At 39.8% G+C, this 25101-nt stretch overlaps 1 protein-coding gene across 2 annotated transcripts in view; it reads left to right on the top strand.

Moving 5' to 3' along the window:
• The window catches only part of LOC109989959 (semaphorin-4B), a 54633-nt gene that overhangs the window by 801 nt on the left and 28731 nt on the right, over positions 1–25101 (top strand). Inside the window, exons 1-2 of one of the 2 annotated variants that reach the window (XM_020641995.3) lie at positions 9928–10154; positions 22852–23290. In XM_020641995.3, the coding sequence (XP_020497651.1) occupies positions 23170–23290 (121 nt within the window). In that variant the 5' untranslated portion in view covers positions 9928–10154; positions 22852–23169. Of the gene's footprint in view, positions 1–9927; positions 10155–22851; positions 23291–25101 lie in introns of those variants that run through there. The other variant, XM_020641915.3, reaches the window with a different exon arrangement.

Genomic DNA, 25101 nt, shown 5'->3' with positions numbered 1-25101 from the left:
CAATAAAGCGCTGACAGTCTCATTATGTACATATAGACTGTTTCTGTTGAATCACTGAGAAAACAGGGTGTGCGCATGTTGTGAACTTGTTCGCCTGTGACATTTGGACACTTGCAATGCGCTCTCTCTCTCTCTCTCTCTCTCCCCCTCTCTCTCTCTGTCTCTCTTCTCCTGCTCCATTATGTACACTGGGCTCTTTCACTGTGTAGCTCAATGACATTGAGTCTAATAGGAAAAGTAATTCTATTATTGCCTCAGCTTTTGGCTGCTAAATGACACATTAATGATAATGGAAGCAAAGAATGAAGTCACTGGTGCATTTTCCTCTCTGGACCGAGGATGACCAAATTGCATTTAGTACAGTGATGCACTGCAAGCTAACCTTTTACATCCAGTGTGTTGAAATGTTAATATTTAATAATGGTTGGTCTACCTCACATGTGGACACTCTCATGACTAATTCATCCAGATGTTTTTTTGCCTTTCTATATAACATAGAGCTGAGAAAAGGCCAGACATGATTCACTGTTTTTCCATTTCAAAGTAAAGCCTAAAATTAATGCATTAGTAAGCATACACATCAATCAAATGCCTCCAGATCACTGAGAAGATGGTGCATTTTGCGCGCTAGATAATTGGCATTTCATTCTTCAATTAACTAAGAAACAAATGAGCTTTGCTATGCTTTTCAGCTGGCTCATTATTATCAATAATTGCAGCTTTAACCACATAGAAAAGGAAGAAACCCAAAGATATTTTAGAAATCAGCTGGCCTTGTTCAAATGATCTGCCCTCGCTAACGGAACAGCGTGTGCAAATATGTTGGTGGTTTTTTTTAAATCAATGTTTAGCACATGAAACAGCTCTTCCTCCAGGCTGTTTAGCTCTGAAATGCTCTCTGTAGGAATAAATGGAAAGTAATTAGGATGCTGGTCCAACAGCAAAACAATGTGGAAGTAAGGCAATGAGGAAGTGCAGTGCAGTTCCCATTGGCTGTTATGGCATTATGAGGGGTTAGTTTGTGGTCACATTGAGATTGTTTATTGATTGCTTAAACCCTGTTACAACCCACTGCCCACAAAAACCTTTAAAATGAAGACAAGGAGATAATGTTGCTCTAATCCGCTGCTATTTATGAAGCAGGCAGAAAATCGGAATGTTAATATTCTCCCTGAAGCATTTTGTCTGTCATTAGATCATCCTCTCATTGTGTTTATTTTCCACTCCTTTTTTTAAATTAATGACATGAGAGTTTCCTGTGAAGTGAAGTTGAGGTTGCAGAACTTGTGCTGTTTGTACATAAGATGTGCTAAAATGCTGCCTAAACTGTCGATTTTAAGTCTTACCCTCATTATCTGTACTGACATCAAACAATTTATCTGAGGGAAATATAAATATTTGAACTCACTTAAGGCAGAAAAGTGAAAAACTAGAAGTATGAAGGTCAATTCGATCAATATTTCATCAACTCTGCCTACTGTGTTACTGATTTGGACCCTGAATGCAGCCTAGAGAAGTCCTCAAGTATCTGTTACCTTCTTGAGCACTAGTCATGGCTTTGTTGCACTGTGCAATGGGTGTGTTTGTGTGTGCATGTGTGAGTGCTCTTTGGTCTATAAACAAGCTAGTATATGAGCACCGTCAGCTGTTGTTCCCCTCTTTTAATCAAAGATTCAGAGTGTTTGATTTGTTTTCCATCCGCTCGGAACAGAGACACCACAAAGTATTCCTAAGAATTAAACATTTAACCATGTGGGGAAAAACCAGACCCATGTTGGCTGCTCTGCTTCTTCCATGCTGAAAACATTAAAGGATTCAGCTGTCCACTACCGCCCTAAGGAAAAGATAAATGTCCCCATTTGTCCAATGTCTAAATGAGTTTAGTGTAATTAGTCAAATTAATTGAAAGAAAATGAGTACAGGGCGGTATTCCTGCAAAAACACAATTTAGATCTTAAAAAAATAGCACTTACACACATTTAACGGAGTATAAACAGAGCAGTAGTTTGAGAGCAAAGGAAAATATTCATGTTGACCCCCCCCCCCCCTTTTTTAACCAGATGTAACTTGAAAAACAAAGACAACTTGGAGGTGCCAAAAACTGTAGCTCTGTAAATGGAAACTGATTAATTTCCATTGAACCCCATGTAACACTAATCCACTTAAAGCACACAAACTATGTACAGCCTGTTGCAGAATACACTTCTGCTACTTTGTCCCATCCAGGACAAATGTACCAGGTTTGAGTTGTTATTTAAGTCATCTCTTTAAACTATATGAAGGCGTAAGGCTTGCTTTGTGTCACAGCAATGCTTGCTGTCTGCTAGGTGTCATTTTAGCTTAGTCATTTTCTTTAAAGGTCTTTTTTCTTATCGATGGTAGACATTAAAAAAACAACTGTACAGAGAAATACTTTTTTCCTCTTCTTCCCCTTCTTAACAACAACACTATTTTAAAAAAACATCGAAAAATACAACAAAGCCAGACACCAAAAACAAACATCTATATTTGATCACAGAAGACATATTCTGAATAATAAAAGGGTAAAGTAAACATTGAAGACAACAATACATAAACAATAGTTCTAAATAGGAAATGAAATAGTAAGCTGAGTTGCATTGAGGAATCTGTCCCTTACCAAACTTCCCGGCCGCTCTTTCTAGCAAACAAATAAATTAGATTAATAAAACAGTAACTACAATGAAATGAATGAACATTTAAAAAATAATAATACATTAATGTAAGTAAAACATAATGTTTATTTTTCTTAATGTCTAGAAGAGGTGTCACACTTAATAATTGCACTCCTTTCCCCTGGGTAGTAAAACCATGCTTTCTTTAGATTCAAACAGGTCTTCATCTCTCTGATCCAGTGTGAGTAGGACAGGGAGGGACTGCATTCTTCTACTTAAATAAAATGCAAAGATGTAAAAGCATCACATCAAGTTTCGTCTCATTGTCATTTTTGGACCTGACCTGTTGGGTTAACACCGTCAAGTCCGAACTGGGCACTTTTTTCTCAACAAAACAAAACATGGTGACAGCCAAAATGCTCAAACTGAAATTTAAACAAGCTTTCCACAAAGCAATGAATGACGATTATTCACAACTAAAAAATGTCTGATCACTTAAAATGTGTGTATATGTGTCAAACTTGCATTGTTGACCAAACTGCAAATGAATTTCATTTGATTTCTTCACCAACATTTTTTAATGGACCAACATGTCATTAGACATCAGAAAAACAAAGGGAACTTGTCACATTTAACAATGCTGCTCTATTATGCTGCTCTGTATTGATATCCGAGCTAATAAAGTTATGAAGAGAATTTCATAAAAATTCAGATACTCATTCATTTATTCAAAGTGCCTTGAGGCTTTCTTCAACAGCCCTCCCCCCTCCCGCTGTGCAGCTGTGCAGGACCTTCACCTCTGCCCTCCTCCTGCAGCATCCACAGCCTCCCAGCCTGAAAAACCAGGAAGAAAGAGCCAGACAAAGAAAATCTATGTACAGAGCAAACACACACACACACACTGACGTCTTCATTTTAACTGCTCCAGCTGTCGCCTATGTTATTTATCTCAAGCTCACAGGGGGAAACTAGCTCATATTAATGTGCATTAATCTCATCTTATCCTATAGAATTTGAATCAATGCTACATGTCAGCTCTTCCCCCCTGTGCGAGCACAGAAGGTGTCAGACAGCAGTTATTGGTTCTTATTTGTTAGGGGAGCTGAAGAGGAATCCAAACAGATCAGCTAGATCAAGTATGTTCTGATTCTCTTCCATTTTTAAAAAATATATTTTTGACATTTTATACTCTTTATCACCTTTTAGACAACCCTTAATAAAACTAACAGACATCGGATGAAAATTGGATGACAACATGGCAAAGAACCCACAGCTGTATCTGAAGCTTAAATAAAGACTAGCTGTATGTACGGGTTGGCTTGTAAACCTCTAAGCTTTAATTGTGTAGTGGGACCAAAAAAAAGCCTAAAAATCCCATCGGATCATTGAACATGTCAGGAATGAAAGTGCATGTGTGAACAACCAATTTCAGGGGCAGTCTGCCTGAAATTCTCCAGGAATTTTCAGGAGCGGTAATGTGAGAACAGCCTTTGATACATGAGCTGCTGTCTGCTGGGGTCGCACTGATGCTGTTTGGTCATTCTTTCTGTTACTGCAAACAATTTTGACGTGAGATCAGTCGCTGTTCTTATAGAGGTTGTATACAACACCAAATTATTCAATTTTCAGTCTCTGTTATGTATCCATGCAGACATGATTTCATTTGTTAAGATTTGAATGTATTTGGCTCAGAGTTGATGAATTACATTTTGTTTTAACTACTAAAGGCTTGAAAATTAATTTGAAACAAATCAGTGAAGAAGTTTGAATGTTAAGTGAGGACTCTGTATTGTCCAGATTAACCAGATCCCATGAGACGCCCTATAGAGCTGCCATGGTCAATCTGTTGGTCAGCACTTAGAACCTGACTGAAATTAGACAGCATATATTGGTTATGATAAAACCTGACTGGGTTATGACATGTGTTCCAAAGGACACACATTTCTAAAAAAAAATGTTTTTAAATATTAAAGACGATTAGATTCTCATGTAACTTTGTAGGGACATTGGTGGTCTTAATGATGGTCCTCTAAGACCTTGTGAGCCCAGGCTAAACCCAGACTATGTCTTAAGAGCCAACAGCAAGTGACACTTTGATAATGGACTTATAACTATCAGATCGGAATACAGATGAGAAGCAAGAGAGTCCGGTGGTCGTATTATGTTGTTGACGACGGGGAAAACAGTGTCCTTGTATTCTCTTCACCTGAGCTGATGATACCTGCGTAATGAGTTGATTTTGCTGTAGAGAGACTGTCCTTGTAGTGGAGAATGTGGTTATTGTACATTTCTCTGTGAATAAGAAGTCCGGTGCAGTCAAGAGGAGTGACGCCAGAGCAGCAAATTAAGTCCAAGATATGTACTTTGGAGTGAGTAGAAAAATCAATATGTTGCTGCCATCCAAAGCTGTCAAGGCAGGATGTAAAGTCCTTAGTCAAGGCATTGTTAATATTATCCATATGTATATTAAAATCTCCCAGCAATTTTATGTTAGGGGAGAGTGAGCAGAGATGAGTTAAAAAGGAAGCAAATTAATTCAAGAAATCAGTATTGGGCTTTGGTGGACGATAGACAGTGGCCACTATGGTAGGTGTAGGCCCATTCAGTTGTAAGGCAATAGATTCAAATGACAACTGAATAGGGGCAGAAACAGGCAACACTTTCCAATTCTTCGTGAGACCTCCACCTCTGCCAGAGGCACAGGGTTGACACATGTAAACAAACCCAGGAGGGGTACATTCATTCAGCTGTGAAAAGTCATTATGTTGTTGCCACGTTTCAGAGTTAAACACAAAAATTCAATCTTACGGTCAACCAGGAGCTCCTGGAGGAGAGGACCTTTGCTGGTAAGAGAGCGGGTGTTGAATAATCCGAAGTTGACTTCTTTGTGGTCGTGTTTGACCCTGACGTTAGCCGACCTGGCTAGGCTGGCTAGGACAGTGTGGTTAACCTTCCGGCAGGAGTTTCTTCGGGGTTGACGAGATGAGGACCAGATGGTTTGTATTGGTGTGGAGTCGTCAATTTGAAAGCCCCGTCGGGAACCTCGGTGGATATATTTCCGATGGGCATGACGAGCGATGTCCAGGTAGAGATGCAAAGCTGGTGGAGGATCGGACAGGTGGAAGCATAGTTGCAGGAGCTCAGCGGCGGTGTAACGGATTACCGCTGCTGTTGGGTTGAAGATCAAGGACCAAACAAACATGGTTGACTAGATAAGGGCTCCGGCAGCAGAAGCAGCCCAGGTGAGGAGTGGGAGCCCTACACGCATGTAAGCTAATAGGCTACTAGTCCAAATTAACTCACCGCGTAATCTGATCTTTTGGAAGTATGTCCAGGTAAGAATACAACAAATGCAAAAAGTCCGTAGATCAGTAAAAAACATTAAAAAACAGTCAGAGGAACCGGAAAACAGCGGCAGCTAGACGCGCCAGCGTTCACTCAACCGGACGTTGGACGTAGTTATTTGGAACTATATTTCTTATAGTTCTTATCTTCAAGAAACATTTGTTTACGTCAGTTACCAATAAACAAATGGTCACAGTCAACAGCACTAGCAGTTTGATTTAAATTTATCAAAACAGCAAGTCATACTTATCCATGAAATATGACCAACTTGTCGACTTGAAGACAATTTATAGCGAAGGAAAATGGGACACCTTCAAAACGGGGTGCTGCATCACTTGAATAGTCATGAATCATCAGCGTGAATGAAGAGAGACAGTCTCCTGTGTGAAGAGAGAGAGAGAGAGAGAGAGAGAGAGAGAGAGAGTGAGGAAGATGTGGGGACATTTCAGAGACTGTCGGAGCGGACAAGGTGAGGACACGGGGATGAGTCAGAGCGCCTTTGGGTCTGCTGCAAGACACTGCACCGGGCTGCTCTGACATCATCACAGCCTGCAGGCGTGGAGCCCTCAGAGTTTGACCTTGTTACATGTCAACAGCTCTGGTCATCACACCCTTAAACAGAGGCAACTCATCGCATGTTATCTCAAAACAAATAGGCTAGATATCTATAAAAGTATTTTTTATTGAAGCCATTGAAGGCATAAAACCAAATCTTTATATTTAATATTCTTGTAAATTGAGCCTAATCTTTGTTCAGCTGATAGGAGTAACACTTGTTTTTGCAGGTACTTTTGACTCAGTCGCTGCACCAATCAGGTACTGTCGGTCCTGAAAGCTTCCTGTTCTGTGTGCTGGTCTTGTTCATAGTCTGAATAGCAACAGAGTTTAACAGAGCAAAGATTTCTACAATCGAAAAGATGAATTCTGGGATTGCATTGTGGCCAATTCGTTCTGCCTCTTTTACTCTCCACAGACAGTGTTCTTGCATAGAACTGAAGTACCCTGAAATGCAATAGGAGACTACAAACAGAAGAAAGACTTCAGATACCAAAAGTCTTGTCCCTCAAATTCAGATTCCGCTGATATCTGTTTTTAGATCTTATTTTTAATGTAAAGGGACAGGATTGAACATGTAGAATCACTAATATTCCAAAGTATCCCCTAGGGATCATAAATGTCTGGAAGGATTTTTCATTTAAAAGCTGTTGAGCTATGTCAGGGAGGACAAGGAGGGGGGATTGCAAACTAATAGGGATTTCCAGCCTGAAACCACACAAGCTAGAATGGCTAGAGGTGTATGTGTTTTTTAATCTTTACTTCACACTTTTGCAAGTTCTCATTTTGTTTTCTGTTAGGGGTAACAATAATTGTAACACACTTTATAAGGAGACACGAATACATTTAGAGATCATTTGTTTATCAAGGCCCTGCTCGGCTGTGAGCTTAGAGCTTGTTGGGGGGATTAAATCCCTGAACATTTAAGCAAGTCACCAAATCTGGTGTTGTGCATTACTGAAAGAGTCTGTCATATACTTAACCCCAATAAAAGCTTGACGGGTGGTGTGACCTTAATATGAATGGCTGCTGAATGCTTCACGGTGCGTTCACGTCCCATGACAAAGGGTTATTATCTGAGTGCAGCAGCAAGGATGATTGGGTCAGCAACTGAGCGTTTGTGAAATGCAACCTCAAATACTTCAAATACTGCCTTTTAATCAATAACTTTTTTTTACCCCAACTCAGATATGATTTATTCAAGTGCAAATTCTCAAATCATCAAACACTGGGCTGATCACCACTACAGGCCTCGTAATTCTCATGAAAGTGTTTCACAAATTGCTGCAGATATAATCCACTTCTAGTTTTTGAATCTTCAGCATCTGATGACTGTGTGGCAAATATGTTTTTTTTTTCACTTTTTTGAGGAGTTAGGGAAAAATTGGCTCCGACAATTTTTTTAAACAATTTGTTTAGTGTGAAATCGATTACATCTTAGGGGGTCATTTAGCTAAATGCCTTCCAATACTAACACAGGGTACATCACTTCGGAGCTAGCAGAAAAGTAATAAAAATCATTCTCAACACTTTTAAAAGAGTTCATACTGCTGGTTTCTTCCTACACCTGCTCCTAGCCTGACTTTAGCATCATTTGTTGATTTTAATCTAAATCAGAAATGATCCTTGATTGAATTTGAAGGATTACTGAGGGCTGGTAGATGATGGAGAGCCACTGTGAACATATAATGCACAGATACCTGCAAATGGTCAAAGAAATAGACAATGCCACAAAGCAAAATAGAAAAAGTTTCCACTGATTTTTCCTGATTATATGTGTGAGGGATGTGTGTGTTGGCCTTTCCGTCATCGGTGGCACAGTCACGCAAAACCAGTCAGAGAGTGAAAACGTTTCCAAGAGTGTCAGGCCTCTGTCAGGATGCAGCCTGCAGCATGGCGTGGCTACTGTTGTCACTTTTTCTCAGTGTTAACACTCGTAATTTCTGACAAGTTCTCACATCGCCGCATGTCACTGAAAGCAGAGTGACCGGAGACTTATTATTCATGTTATCTCCTCCACTGCAGGTGTAAAGAGTTGTGTCTTGTTTTGCACAGGAAACGTGATTTGATGCCCTGAGTTGAGCAGAATGTGTCTTTTGTTTTACGTTTTAAAAGAAGAACTAAAGGTTTAATACAACAATCTTCTTTCCCCTTTTCTGTTGCCAAAAAAAGAGATTACAAGGCTGAGTCTGGTTGTGTTCAGGTCTTTGCCTTTGCACATAATCCCCTGTAATTCGTTTTGTGGTGGATGCTTTCAGTTGTCATTCATTGTTTGAAGGTTGCAGGGTCTTGAGGTGAGAAAGAGAGTAGGCCTAACACTGATAGCTGAAACAACACGGCAGCAAAATGTTATTTCAGTGAAGAAATCAGTCAAAAAAAAAAAAAGATATTGATAAGGTAGAAGAGATGTGACACTGTTAGGCTTCTCATCTGCTCTGCACCATGACACATTCAATATATTTCAGAATATAATTTAAAAATATTGTAACTGAATCAATCATCTTCTTATACTCTTGACATCTTATTAAAAATGTATACAGAATATTGGTTTGCAAGGGAAACTGATTTCCTGCATTTTCTTTGGCCATGAATAGCCTACTCCTTCTTCAGGACACATAACCTTCTCTGTCTGGTATTTCAGAAGTTATTAAACATTTAGTGGGAGACCACTCCATAACAATCAAATAGGCCTACATCCAATATACAGAATATGAATGTTCACATTCACGCTGTGTTTTCCCACAAGTCCGATAAATGTCCTATAAATCTTTGTTTGAAAAGCCTGCACTTCTTTACAATACAGTATCTAATTTATAGTAAGAAATTGTAACACTTCAGAGGTTTTTGTATGCAGCCTTTTGTCACTTTATCTTGTCATTCTCTGCAAATACTGTCTCAGTTCTCAATTCCCTGCATAGTTAACTTCATCATTCATTTTGTTCTTGTATATACCCCTTATTTATATTTTTATTTATCTTATCTATTCTGTTTAATGTGTATTTCGAGCTTACTTGTCTGTGCTGCTGCAACGCCCGAATTTCCCCTCTGGGGATCAATAAAGTTTTATCTTATCTTATCTTATCTTATCTTATCTTTTTGGGGTTATGTGAAAATTAAATGTCTGCATTCAGTCGTAAGGCGATCAATTCAAGCTTTTGCAAAGAAAGGGAATAAGTAGAATCGAGTGGACGGAGGCTGAGAAGACATTTCCCTGCGTCTTAGTGAAGAGCATAGACTGTAAATATTGAAGAGTGACTTCTTGAGGAAATGATTGGCACATGTGTGTCATTGACTCCTCCTACAGTCGGCAGCTCGTGCTGTGGGCGGAGCTAAAGTTTAGGAGCTTGAAGCGACCAGCCCTGTGTGTGTGCGTGTGTGTCTATGAGTGTGTGTGTGAGTGTGTGTGTAGTAGAGGAGGCTCGTCTTCTTGTACACAGAGGATGGACTCCACTGCACGGACACACTAACGGACTCTTTATGCACATACTGAAACGCACACTGGGGATGTACAAGGTGTTTCAGTCAATTTGTCGATACGTTTCTCTGGGAAGACAAACAAACGTGAAGACCTGAGCAGAGACGGAGATTCTTTCTTTCTTTTTTCACTGCGGCTCCTGTACGGTAAGGTCGTTTTAATGTTTGCTCGGTGGTCTTACGTTTTCAGGTTAAACACCTTCAGGGAGAAATTTGACCCAAATATTTAAGTCCAGTATCCCTTTATTCGTTTAGACGGGGGGATTTAAAAACGTCTTCAAAGCGAATTTCTGATATTTGTAATGTTATACTTGTCTATGGTCGACATTAAACAGAGTTAAAGTATTTTCATGCAGAGCGTCTGTGGACATTGCTGTGTATTTTGTAGCTCTTATTCTACTCCTCTGTGAGGTAATTATGAATAAATCTTATATGTACAAATACTTGGCTATTAAAGCTGTTTCTGATTACATTTGCTTCAACACTGAACAACACTGAAGTGGTGTGATGCACACACAGCCTTCTTCCCCCATGACTCGAGCAAACTCCCCAAATAGGCTAATACGTTTTATAGGTTATCTGCATCCAAACTTAGGAAAACAGTAGGCCTATAAAGGCTAGGCTACTGCAGGCTGTTTAGTTGAAGGAGACATGGACTGGCCCCTCTGCTTTCTACCTTCCCATATGGGTGAACAGCTGCCATTCACATGTAGCTCAAAAAACAACAAACACTCTTGTGGCACTGGCTGTCCTACATTTTTAATTATTTAAACGAAAAAGCCTGTTGGAATTGATTGTGTTGATCTTACACTTTTTTTAATGACACATTGCTGGTTTCCTGTTTCTCTCTCTCTCTCTCCCAAACATGCATCTCCTCGTATCTCCCTGTTGAAGAAAGTGTTGACATCCCTCTATTATCAGTCTGCATTTCTGTAAAACAAACACCATTTTGATTCTTGATGAAGCATCCCTTTTATTGCTCTCCAACAAGGAGGCACAAACCATGAGTGGTTGTGAACTTTGTTTTTCACCCTGAACTGATGGATCAAATCTGGAGGCTGTGATGCGTGTGAGTTCAGTGTTTAGATGGTGCTGATATGCTTGGTTGGGATCTGACTGTAAATGACCAGTGGAACAGTCTTTTCTACCTCAGGGCCCCTGCTCCTCTGGTTTTTGTTTGTGTGTGTGATACTGTATCAGTAACTTCGATAATAATATTATAGTATTAGTAGTCTCTCACTGTAAACAAAGCTGCAGAAATCTCTTCTTTTGAAGCACTCGTAAAGTATTTAAACTCCTTCTCCCTCTCCTTTTCTGAAACACACACATGCAGACCCCCACCCACACAATCAAACTCTCAAAACAAACACAGACTCCACCCAGCCCTCCACCCACTGTAACAACTTTAGAGGAATGGTCAGCATGTGGAGAGGTTGTGGTAAAGATTTAGAAGCGAAGTGGAAAGTGGGGAGAGGATTCACTCTTCTGCTTTTATCCCCCAGAAGGTTACAGCGATGTCCCCACAGCAGAGACCAGAGGGACAGAGAGCAGTCAGTACTGGCTGATGGGAACTTGCGTGTTCAAGGTCCCCAGTGCTGCAGCCTCTCATACTGGCTGAGATGTGGGAAAACAGTCATTTCATGGGCTGCAGCCAGAATGCACCCAGGATGACGGGGCAGGCATGAAGCCAGGCACGCCGCCTTTTCATCAGCTGAGTTGAGTTAGTGCAGATCAGTTCAGAAAGGTCTTGTTGTTGCAGTGTGTAAAAAAATCCCATGCACGTTTTGTTTTCTCTCAGGTTGTCCTGCAGGGAGAACATTTGGCACTGGAGAAGAGACAGTTTCAGGAATCTGCAAGAATTCTCGAAGCGTTACTGCAACCTAAACTGTGAAAAGTCACACCTGGCTTTACACATAGGCGATAAGGTTTAATGGTTTGCATTTGCATTCACTGAAACCCGGCTCCAGCCACATTTGCTGAGTCTGTTTTGAGCTTTGTCTGCTGGTTTGCAGGGCTATTCATATACATATGCATGACCTGCAGGTCCTGTATACAGGCTGGTCAGGCCCTGAAGGGGGTTTAGATGGAGGGTTCTGAATGCAGGTGATATCCCTCTGGGGACCGTGCATGAACCTCACTTTTCTAGCTTGTTGCTTCATCCTTATCCACTCTGGTATTACTTCTACTCAGAAATCTGTTTTAGTCAAACATGTGTTCAACATGTGTACCACCCATCAGATTGGCCATCACTGTTTATATTTATGTATCACTTTTCAACCACAGTTTTACACCCGTGCCAGTAGACTTATAGATGTTTGCTTTTTGCAAAATGCATTTTAGGCAACAATTTTTATAGACTAAGGGTATCATTATTCTTAAAATTTGGTCTCTTCTGTGTTTACATATACGTTTCTAACACCTCACATAGCATTTCCAATTCATAGTTTCTCCTTTTATTAAACGTAGTAGTGCAAAAGCAGGCTCACACCATCTTATTGTCCCATCTGAGAAGTGTTTCAAGATGGCTAGAAAAAACGTTTCTGTGTCCAGTTGGGTGAGGTCTTCACTAAAAGGCTGCCTTTGGGTGGAAAACACATGATGTAACTTTTTCCTCTCCAGAGAGAAATTAATGTCTTCTCAATTTTTTTTCTCTTGTTTTGAAAGAAATGAAGAGTAAAAGATAAACTGTGACTTGAAAGGAATGCAGATTTTCTGTGTGCCTGGAATGTTTTGTGTGAAGCTTCTGATTACTTCATCTTATATTTCAGAGGGCGAAATATAAGATGAAGTTCATAAAATCTTCCCCAAAGCAGTCTTAAGATTTGGTATTTACATGGGAATATACAAAATAGAAACACATTACATTACAACCAAGAACTCTTATTCCGCAGCAGGTACCAGGAAGAAAACAGTATCTTGCACTTACAGTAGTAGAGAAGATGCCCTGTATATCTTCAAAAGATATATGAAGCTGTTTAATGCAGGAGAAACACATTAGTAAACTATTATCTCATAGTGTACAGCTGATATATGTGACTTCAGGTTCTCCTTTTCAACTTGGTTAGTATCATTATTTTATGTGACGTGATAAAGAGCTTCCAGCAAAAATCATTCTTTAGTAAAGAAACCTGATGAATATTACATACTGAATTCAAATGATAAGGGAGCAAGAGAGAGGGAAGGGTTTTCTAGTTTGTTTTTTCTGACGTTGGGAGAGCAGTCTGATTTTTCTTTAACAGTTGTTGGTCTTAAATGTTATATATAATTAATTTAAGCATTACTCTAAAATATAAACATTTTTTTGTATTTAGTGTAAAAAGGTTCGCGTTGGCATCTACACCAGTTTGTTGTTTGCTAAACATTTGTTTTTTTTTATAGTTTCATCCTAAATGTAGCATCATGTGCTGTATGACTGTCATGCTATGATCTGATGGTTTAGGGATCAGAAACACTTGGCTTTCTCTTTTGTTTGTTTGATGTGAAGCATACAAATCAGCCACATACGAACACATGTTTTTTGGTACATTCCCTTTCGTCACATTTGAATTGTAAATCAACTGTTATCTAATTATTTTTAAATCATTTTAAATTATCTCCAAATTATTACTGTAAAAATGAATAACAATAACATTCCTTATCCGTCTCATATATCAGCTATTATCAGCAGGTCTTTGCCAGGTGTGAGCACGCTGTTGACTTATAACTTCCTTTATTGGCGGCAACTTGCAGAGACAAAGACGGAGCACCTGACAGTAAACAAGGCAGAAGTGTTCTTCCTTTTTTGAAGTCAACTTGTTTGCTGAGAGTCAACAACCGACAGTGTGGAGGTGGCGAACCAGACAGACGACTCAGGCACACTGTGTCATGTTTCTACTTGAGTGATGAGTAATATGAACGTTTTTGTGGTCAAGGCTTGTCATTACCATCATTGACGTTGGTACCTGAACCCTGTGCAGTGATTGCACTGTGAGTCTGACAAGGTAAAGCAGGGGCCAAAGCCAGAATATCGTCATCTGATATGCTCTTAAATCCTATTGCTCTGCCTGTCAAATCGAGTAAAGAAATGAGTCCTCACATCGGTTTAACTGCAGGGATTAATCGTGCCCCCCTGTTTCATGTTTAAGTCATGAGATGAATGGTCCACTATGGACAGCCAAGTCTGTGGATTTGATGGTGTAATTAGCAGATGAACTGTGATGCTTACACAGTGTGCTGGAGACCTCACAAAGACCTCTATTGTGTGATTACATGACTGTAAATCTTTGAGTCTCCTTTGTCACGCTACAGAGTTTGTTCACAGACTTGACTGACATCATCATCAGCCCAAGAGATGAATGAGATGTTGTCCTGTGTTGTTGCCATTTGCAGCCTTGATGCTTACAGTTTGTCCTATACATCTTTTGAGTTGTCTCGTCATAAGGAGACCAAAGGCAGGACAATACATTTTCTCTCACTGCTTAAGTTTTTAGAAAATCATTAAATTGCAGCAAGGGGCCCTCGGCAAGTGGAAATCTAACTTCCTTTCTCTCTTTTTTTTAATATTCCCACTGGAAGCAAAATGATGATTTCCTGATTGGTCAGCGCCCATCTTTAGTCTAAATAGGTCATCAGGTTAAAAGTGTTGAGAGCTTTTAAACCCAGAAGCACACAGAATACAAAAGGAATTGAGTGTTATGTGTTTCCCAGTGAGATTGTAGCATTTACTTCAAAAACAGGACAATCATTTCCTTCATATAGTTTTTTTAAGAGTGCTGTGAACAAGTGGTAAATTATGCCTGCTATCAAACCGCATTCTGACTGACACTCGCGGCTCATTATTGACGCTTTGCAAGTTTTTTCGGGAAGCGATCTCCCACTGTTCCCCGTCATGCTCAAATAATTTCAGCTAAGAGCAACTTTGTATCAGAGGGAATAAGGTGACCCCAACTCTCCTCTGAGCACTTATCTCCTCTGCCAGTTCTGCTTCATTCATTCGTTTGAAATGATAATTGCTCCTTCCTGCATTGAAGCGCTGAGCAGTGTGTGCACAAATGTAAAAGAAGAGACTTTGAATATTCCTCAGAGCCTATTCAAGCAAAGGATCACACTTAACGTGGTGTGGCATCATGCTGTTTAATACTATGTTGTGTGTCTACCATATTGAGATGGATTTCTGTAAAAAAGGAATCCTGTTTCTAACCTATATATTACAGGTGATAGATTTCAGTTCATCAATGTGTTTTAATAAATACCTGTGACTTGGAGACTTGCACACATATGGATCATGGAAGCAGGGCAAAAGCAATGCATAAGCAATCAGCACAGATCGGTCTTGGAGCTAATGCAAACTTAATTTAAGCATATTTGATGCCCATCCTTGAACTTTACAATTATCTAATCAAAAATATACTCACATTTTGTCGTGTCACACCTAAACAAGGTTGTCTTCCTCATATTAAGATTTCTATCCAAACATACTGTACATTTGTTTAAAGTCAAATTTAATAAAACCAGCACTAGCTTATAGCTACTGTTAAAATGTTCTGTTTCCATCTTATGGGAAACCAAGCTTCACTTAGTTTCTTTCTAGATCATGTAAATGGGGCTTTAGCCAAAGAGTCTAGTTTGCGAGTGCTGGGCTATAGTGTCACTGTATGTTTTAATGCTTATCTGGATCCAAACACAGAGAATCTAATTCTGCACATTGTGTTACTGAAATAGTTCCTTGGAGTATTGTGCAGCCCTGTAGGACACGCCATCACTGCTTTTTAGTTTGATAAGTACAGTGAGTCATTCAGGGTTATAGCAAGAGACTGTTTCATGATTTCAATTGCCTTTAAGTTCCTATTAAGTTAGCTGTCTCTTGAGCGAGATACCAGTTTGTTACACGTCATTTTTCTGTTATTTTGCTGTTTGAAAGTCATCATCTTTGTGTATTTGAATGCATCAGGGACCTACCACAACAGGATGTTTTACAGCCTGTCATCAATACAAAGAGGATTCTGTGAATTATTAATAATACATGCAGGAAATGTCAGTATCCTACTATTATCACTCCGGGATTACACATGTGAATCAATAATTCAGGGAAGGCTGTTGGTTTCAATTCTCAGAGACTTTCATGTTCCCGTAAAACAAACTCAGGATGACCGATAATGTTGTGTCCAGGAAATAATGCACACTGTTGTAAGATAGGATTTGTTTTCAGCCTTTTTCATGTCTCATATCTTTTTTTCAGTGCATTTAGTAGATGGTTAATTAAATAAAACAAAAGGTTATGATTTATATCCTTCTTCTTTTACATTCAAATTAACAGCGAGTGAATTGATCAAGTTGTTGAGATGGGAAACTGATGATCTTATGACCTTTAAATTTGAGTCATTTAGAGTACTTAGTTTCTTGTTCTATATTACCACTTTGTATCGTCACAGACACATTTGAATAGAGAAAATGTAGTGGAATAATTTACATCAGTGCATTTTAAGTGACCCTCAGATGTGGATTGTACAAATGTGTCTCTTTCATTTGAATTCTGCCTCCAGGCATCAGGATCCAAAACGTTCAGTTTGCGGCTGTCTGATATCTTTGACTCTACAGTTGGAGCGTGCTTAAAGATGTTTCTTTTTGTTCTAACCCAGGTTAGAGTCTCGTCTTTAATGTTATAACACAGAGGTTCGTTTTGGAACCAAGTGAAAATCCCATTACCTGCAGGGTAGATATGATGTTGGAGAGACAATAGAAGAAAATGGTTCTCTCTCTTTCTCTGCCTGTTTCATACCCTTGTCTCTATGCCCCCCCCCCAAAAAAAAAGAACATTGTATTGATTCCTTAAGTTCTGTTTATATTAAAAAGTTTTCTTTAAAATATTTACATTTAATCAGCATTTAATTTCCTGCTCTATAGGCATTTCCTTGAAGACCCCCAAACAAAACCTTATCCTGTGAGAAAGATGTTTTTCTAAGCTTGTTATGAGTTATGTCGAGGTTGTCCATATTAAAATCTACTTGAAGGCCTCTGTGAGAGGATATCCTAGAGATTTGTCTCTGATAGACATATTATCCATAATCTGCTGTATGTCCCTAAGAAAGCAATGACCAGTGTGTGCACCCAAGATTTTACATTTAGAGTTTATTTTTAACCCAGTTGTGATTTATTTAGGAGTCTGCTTTTTTGTCTTCTTGGCTCCACGAAGGAGAGGGTAAGAAGAGTGGAAATGTGTTACACCGGGTTCACACAAAGTACAGTGTACCTCCATAGACAGTCTGGAAATATCCGTACTTTACTCCTGACTGAGGCAGTAGAGTTTTACATAAGACGACCAGTTTTTGTTTTAACTTGTGTGTTAGTCTATCTGACTCAATTATTTTTAAAGATAAACTGTAAGATATTAAACCGTGTTAGTATACCAATACAGAGATATGTATGAGATATTAGCATGGTGGTCCTATTACATGGCATCCTTATCAGTTAGACTCTTGTATATGTATGATGTAGATACTGACAATCTATAGACAACTCCAGCATCATTTATGAGTTGTGCTCTCAAGCACAGCCGCTATGTAAACACTGACAGAATTCAACAATGACATCCATCCATTATCTATACCACTTTTTCCTTTTGGGATCGTGGGGGACTGATCCCAGCTCTCATTGGGAGAGAGGTGGGGTACACCCGACTGTTCGCCAGTCAATCACAGGGCTTCAACAAAGAAATTTTTTTTTTTGGCTTAATGACTGAAAGTTGACTGTGTGAATGTCAAAGTTTTTTACTGGGACAGCTGTGGCTCCGATGGTAGAGTTGGGTGTCTCTCAAGCGGAACGGTTGGTGGGTTCGATCCCCAGCTCCTGCAGTAACATGTCCAATGTGTCCTTGGGCAAGACGCATAACACCGAATTGCTTTGTCGGCGGCGCATAAATGCGTATGAACGTTATTAGTTAGTTACTTCTGACGGTCTCACTACATAGCAACCTCTTTCATCAGTGTGTTTGAATGGGTGTGAATGTGTAGGTGTGACATGCGGTGTAAAAGCACTTTGAGTAGTCAGAAGACTAGAAAAGTGCTGTACAGGCTCAAGCCCATTTACCGTTTTACCATTTATTCTTAGAGCAAAGCCTTAAACGTGTCAGAAGATAGATTTTGAGGAAAGACTGGAATAAGCTTAACTTTATTGTCATCCACTTCTGTCTGACCTGTACAGTTTAGATGTGAACAGCCTCAATATAGCAGGACAAACTTGCTAGTTTATGAAATCTAAGTTTTTGAGCTTTTTGTTGTTGATTACCTGCCATGAATTTAAAGAAATGCCTCATTTGATGAAACTTTGAACACAAAATGCTGTCAAAGTAATATTAAGCATCAGAAACGTTAAGCTATAGAACAGCAGGGTTTGAGCACAGCGTCAGCCATGAGTTGGCAGAATGCTTAATCTTTATCCTCAATGACTCTTTTTCCGCACGGCTGAGACAAATTAATGATATGTTGAAGATTTTTCAGGTACATTTTTAGTAAAGCAGAATGTAATGTACATTATAGTGACTGTTGGCGGTTCAAGTTGAGCGCCAGTTCTCGTTGCGTTCAGTGAAGATGTGTGGGACTATGCTAGCTAGCTTGGCATGGAGGATGAAGCAGTAGGGGGGCTGTTAGCTTTGTCATAGTTGGCTTAGTGGCATTTTGAGTCTTACCAGGATTGTTTTGGCTATTCACTGGTAAACTTTCATATAAAACACCTAGTTTTGTTCAGAGTTCAGAGCTTTTTGAATTGTTACTGTGTTTAGCCACAAATGCTAAGCTAGCTGTAAGTTAACCGTCCTCCTCCCATCCCCTCTGTTGACTTTAAAGTGATCATGCACTGCCAGCTCAGCAAAGCAGACTCTTTAAAGTGAGATTTATATTGACTGAAACAGCAAGCAGTCTCTGCCTTGTCAGTCACCCACTGAGACCTTTTCTGCCCAACATAATAGCGCCATAAATCTTCCTGAATAGTAATCTGCACTGAAGTGGACATTGAAAAAATATTTTGACTGTATTGCAAGACAGAGACTTTATACAAATGTAATGCTGTTACTGCCTCTTTGTTTGGAACAGTTTGTGGCGTAGTTTTAGTTGCTGAGTTTCAAAGTCACCCTTAAACCTGGCAAAAACTGAACCACTTAAGTTTCAAATTTGATTGCAGCTACCCAATTAAATGCAAATGCTCTTATAGCTCTCTTTCACTTTGGACTTAGATGTACTCATGATACTGTTAATGGATTGGATGGCGGCCTAATCTAGCCTCATGTCGAGCTCTGTGATGGAGCTTTCATCACAGGGTCCTGCCCGGCCGCTGATTATCTCCATAAGAGCCTCAGCCCATGCCAAAGAGTAAATGAGAGACAAGTGACTTTGCAGGGATACAATACCGGGAGCTGTTTGCTGAGCATAGGGCCCAGTCTTTTATACAGAGCTAGCCAAATGGTTAACATTCATGCTGCTCCCCATACAATGAACTTGCCGTGACCTGGCCGAGTGTATGGCCCAATAAGTCTGTCACATCCTTTCTCTCCTTCAGCAGATGCAGGTATTAATAGGGAGCCTCTAGGATAGTTCGAAAGGTTAATGAATCTGTAGCCTTAAGCAATATGGCACCAGATTCACCCTTCAGACATACAAGGAGCAGCAGACCTTCTCCTAGATGAGCAGATGGGTCTTTTAGCATGGAGCCTAGCGGGTCGCCTGTACTGTTGCAGCCACAGCTGAATAGAGCTCTAATCCTATAAATCCAATAATCGTTGTTTCTAATAAGATAACTTTCTTGCTTGAGTACTTGCTGTCAAATGTGATTAAATGCTTATTAATTTTTAATACTTTTTACGACTCATGCTTCGTTGTTCTTCAGTATGGATTAGGACACTACATGATTAATTAAGCTAAAATCCATGTACTTGTGACACAGTATTCAAGTGAAAGAAAATGTGTAAAGAAAACAAGACAAGTGCCTCATTACATCAGTTTACTTGCCCTTCATGAACTTACTTAGTCACAACAGATTTGCCTTCAATGTGTTGAACATCCATCTTGTCCTCCTCACGTTGCTGGCCACAGTTTTCTGAACATTTTTAGGGTTAACACACATGAGTCATTCCTGTATTTTAGATTCCCCTGATACTCCAAGTTTCCCAGTCTGCTGCAGGGGCCTCTTACTATGGCACTCACTTAGTGAGCACACAATGCATTTTCATTGCTTCACATTATTTATTTCTGTGAACAAGCAACTGAGCGAAGTGTTCAAATACAGGCAACAAGGAATGTGGGTACTTGTGGGTAAAAGGCTTTGTTAATTTTTGCACTTTTACAAAGCATTCTTGATTTGGTGCCCGTTACTGGACCAGTTTCCTGTTTTTAAAGGTCATATCTGAGATCATTTTAAATACAATTTGGAAGTGCTTAGGAAAAAGTATAAAACTTAATAGCAATTTGGACCAAATCAGTAAGCCCTTAAATGTCTTGAACACTAATTATAACCTCTTATCTGGTGACCATTCATAACTTATTTTGTACACCATGTGGCCGCGCTGGGACCTCCAAGGCGATTTTTTAATTAACAACTTTTCCAGGCACAGAAAGGTCAATGCAAGAGTGTATTTCTGCACTGCTGGGTGACACAATTAGACAAAATGGTTCCTAATTTATCAGAGTGCTAGGAAACCCTCCAAACAGCATCCCTCTCTCTCTTTTCATTAAAGTTTAAAGAGCTTCAGTTACATAAGGATTTTCCCTGGGAACATGAAGACCTGGGGTGTGCAACTCAAGCTGGGCTGCCATGCTTGTTGTTGACGCAGTCCCAGCAGGCATGAGAGGGACCAGCCGGGGAGGAGGGAGATGTTAGAGGATCATAGATGGATGTTTCAGCTTCTAGTGATCCAGCTGACTTTCAGTGGAGCAGCAGGAAGCAAAGCAAGCTTGTGTCGAAGCGATGAGTGACACATACATATTGGTCCCCTGGTCAAACCCCAAGGGATTCCAGGTTTAGCCTTTGCAGGAGCAGTGAGACAGGGTTGTAAAAGTTGTTTACCCTGAGTCTTTACTCTGAAGTATGTCCAAGTTGATCAAAAGTTTAAAATGGTACGACACAGCAGGGAATTGTCTCTGCAGATGACCAGGGGCAACCAGATGACCCCCCTTTGCTTGTCCTGTACTGTTTTTGGATTTATTAGCTATCGTAAATATTTGAACGAAGTCTCCAGGGAGTTGTTGCAGTGACGCCAGCTCTCAGCCAGAGACGCCATGTGCTCCCCAGTGTTTACTTTCTAAACGTCACCGCCTTTGTGGGAGCCCAGCTCGAGGGGAAGACATGCAGAGCTGTCAGAAAACAAGGAGTCATGAGTAGTGTGTTAGAAACGGTTTGTGTTCTTAGGTTTTGAGTGCCTTGCCATAGATACTTGCAGCTGTTTCAAGTATCTTGTGTGTTTTTTAGTCACGCTGGTGGCGTTAAGAATGTGTCGGTCCCACACTTTTGTCAACTCTAAAATATACAAACACCTGGCAGCTTACAGGGTTCGACAAACATTTAAGTCTTATTTAATCAATAATTTTAACATTAACGTTGAATCAAATCATTATTAATACGTCAGAAAAAGGAATACTTAATCCCAATATAAAAGTTATTCGTTGTGCTATTTTGTATCCTGGCATTATAATATTGTCAAGGTTTTGACCACAACTGTTACAGAGAAAGCCCAGGAGCCTACCCGACAGAAGACCACGAAGTGAACAACTTTCTAGTGAAGATGGCATGTTTAGCATCCAGTGTCCTTGTGGTGGAGACCCAAAAAAGAGCTCACATTTGTCATATACATAACACCAGTGTATAGAATGTGCTATTTCAGCTTTGTATCTCCCGGATAGGCGGTTGTTTGCAAACTAGTTCACCATACTAGTTTAAAAGGTCAGTGTCTGTGCGTTGTGGTTACAGCTTCTTTCTGCTGCACCAGAGTGACCAAAAAATGCGTCAAACTGCTGAGACACAATCCGGCCAGTTTTAATCATAGAGCTATAAAACTTACTGTATAACGAAGCAGGTGGGGGTTGTACTTTTTTCCAAGTGATTTCCAGGAAAGTTTGACCTTTTTCTAAATAAAATACATACATCCACACAACAGGCACATTATCTGCACCCTCATATCAAAGCCAATAAAAGTCAGAGAGCAGATGTGTTCATTCTGCCTCTTTGAGACAAATTACAGAGCTGTCTTGGGAGTCACTGGGCTTTCATGTATTTCCCCTCATAGCCTCAAAATTAGAGCTTAGCTGCCATGTTATCTTCTTGGAGATCTCTCACAGATTTTTGATGACAGCATAATTAAATACTTGGATTTAAAAAAAAAAAAGTCCAACATGTGTTTTATCTTGCAGACGAACTTTGTTGGCTGCAGTGTAAATTAGACGTTCACTTAGACTTAAATGTTTGTTGAACCCTGTAAGCTGCCACATGATCTGTGTGTTGGTTTTAGCTGACTGGAGGTCTGAATGATGTGTTGGTTGACGTTCATCTTTGGTGGTGTGAGTATACAGTAGAAGCAAAAATATTTGTTTTTGTCATTAAGGCTTGAGCTGAAGCCATGTGTTACTAGCTTTAAGTCACAGGACAGAGGGATGAGGTGGGTGACTTTTGGGCGCTGTTTCCCATTATAACTCTTTAATTCTTGATTCATTGTTTGCTGTAAATCTATACACATCTTATCACAAACACAGACATCACTTTTGTAGTTTTGTATTGTCAGAAGTTAGATGTGGCGCCGATATTACAGCATGTATTTCATATTTCTTTTAACATTGTATTTCTGGATCAAACATTAAGAAACAACTATCCTCACTTCTCTCCACAGATCCAAAATGACTTTAAACGGCCGCTGGTCGGAGCTTAGTGCTGAGCCTTAGAAGAGCACTATGAGGAGATGACAACAAGCAGCCCTTAATCCAAAAAGGATTCCTCTTCTCTGCGCTTAGAGTCTGCTAACCGTGTGTAAGGACCTCTGGGAGTACAAGAATCAAGTCAACGACACGTTCACTCCCCCTCCGCCTGCAGGAAGATGGGAGTGAGAAAATAAAGCTCTGCAGATTCAAGAGGAGCTTAATGAAGTCCAAGGAATCTTAAAACAAACATTGTGCATTTGTGTATGTCTGTGTGAGAGGATCAGGCAACCATGTGGACATCAGCTGCTACTGTCCACTGTCTCCTAGCTGCTGCACTGCTATTAGCCAGCTGTCTGCAGTCACTGGCGGCCACTGAGGAGGATGTCACACCACGCATCAGTTTCCCTTACAGTAAGTTGACTTTATTACCAAAAACACTTTTGTTCAGTTTGGCCAATTATATGCTGAAGCTGTGAGCATGAGCTGGAAGTAACAATAATAATATCCATATAAGAAACACGGATGAGGATTATTTCTACAACATAGGAAATATATGTAAGGAATATATTTTACAGTATGTCTGTCTACATATACCACTAACATTTGCAGTTGAAGCCAACAAGCTTACAATATACATTAGTTTTATAAACAACCAGTGCTTTCAATGACAGCAACAGTTAATATAATTTTGTGGGTTGTTACAGGATATGTAAAGAAAAAGACAATGGGCCTCATTCACTAATATGTGCGTAGAAATGTTCTTACTATGCGCATAAAATAAGTGCATACGCAAAATCTGATGTAACCAGAGAGCTTGACAAACACAGCAACAGTCACGGAGGGGTGTGGGCTCATCTCAGCGATTATTTAGTTGTACACGACATAACATACTTCATGTCAATGGTGAACAAAGACAACAAACTGTGCTGCCTCAAGCGTGCAGTGAAGCAATGTGCCTTCAGATGCCTGAACTACAAACACTGCTTCTCATAAATACATGCAATAATATGCAGGCGTGTCCCCTGTTTGTTCCCCTATTTGAGAGAGAAGGTGTCAGAATACTCAAATTTCCCCGTGTATGTTTTTTTTTTAAATTTCCCTGAGCCTTGAAAGTACAATGGAGTGAAATATTGTAGACATATCATGTGACTTCTCAGCATGTTACTCAGGTAAAGAACAAATAGATTGCAGTAATTTGGGGCCCAGTAAGTTTCCTGCAGCATGTGTAGGCTGGTTTTGACCTTCAAAAGCACTTTGCTTTCCCTCCCCCTTGCCACTAATAATAAACCCTTGAGTACGGTTAATCTGAATGCAAGAAATTATCTCACAAATATGAACCTGGACAACGCACTGATTGAATGGGAGACCTTTATGCTACTGACTTCATCATGGCATGTAATTACAACCACAGCAGCATCTCTGTTGAAATAATGTAAAATGTAAATTAAGCTGTGTTAATCTAACAACACTGCTTTTTGTTTGACCGTTTATTCAGGGAACAGCTTTTCGGCAAATTGATTGTTGCAGGAAAAGAAGGGAAATCGACTGCTTCTTCAGGGAAGTGTTGTTAAACACAGTTTTTTGCTGTTGGAAAGGACAGGTCTACATTGATAACAAGATTATTGTTAAATTTAGCTCTCTGGTTCCTGAAACTACTGATACTACTTTTACCCTGCCCTTGTGCATGTTTTGCAGCACTGCTGATAATGTCAAATATGTTGATTAAGCAGCAACCAAAGTACAGACGTAGAAGGATGTAAGGGTGCACTGCCTCCGGTAAATACTACCTGTCTGTAGTTGGAGCTTCTAAAAACAACAATCTGATGCTTGTTTTCTTCACTCTTCAGCCAACTCAGTGAGGCGTAATGCTGTAATTCACATGCACCACCTCAAATTGGCATCACTTATACCCGAGGAGTACCTTTCCCATACTTTTTTCTAAAAGAACTAAATGGATTAAATGGGCCTAAGGCTGGTTCCCAGCAACAGAGTGTTTTCATATCTCTGATGTGTCTTTGCTTGTTTTGCTTAATCACTCAGCATTCATAATCTGGATTCAGTGTGTGTATTTTGACACCAGCAGTCACTGATTTAGGTTCATTCTACTGGAGAGCATAAGTACCAGTGTGAGACGACATGCTTTACAGCTGAAAACAGACCACCGTTTAGAAAACCTTCATTAGACATCACTGACACTGATGGTTACCTATTCATGAAGGGGA

The sequence above is a fragment of the Labrus bergylta genome, chromosome 3, assembly GCF_963930695.1.
Source record: "Labrus bergylta chromosome 3, fLabBer1.1, whole genome shotgun sequence".
In the NCBI taxonomy this organism is placed as follows: domain Eukaryota; kingdom Metazoa; phylum Chordata; class Actinopteri; order Labriformes; family Labridae; genus Labrus; species Labrus bergylta.
The sequence above is the reverse complement of the archived record's forward strand: the minus strand, read 5'-3'. Positions and strand labels throughout refer to the sequence as shown.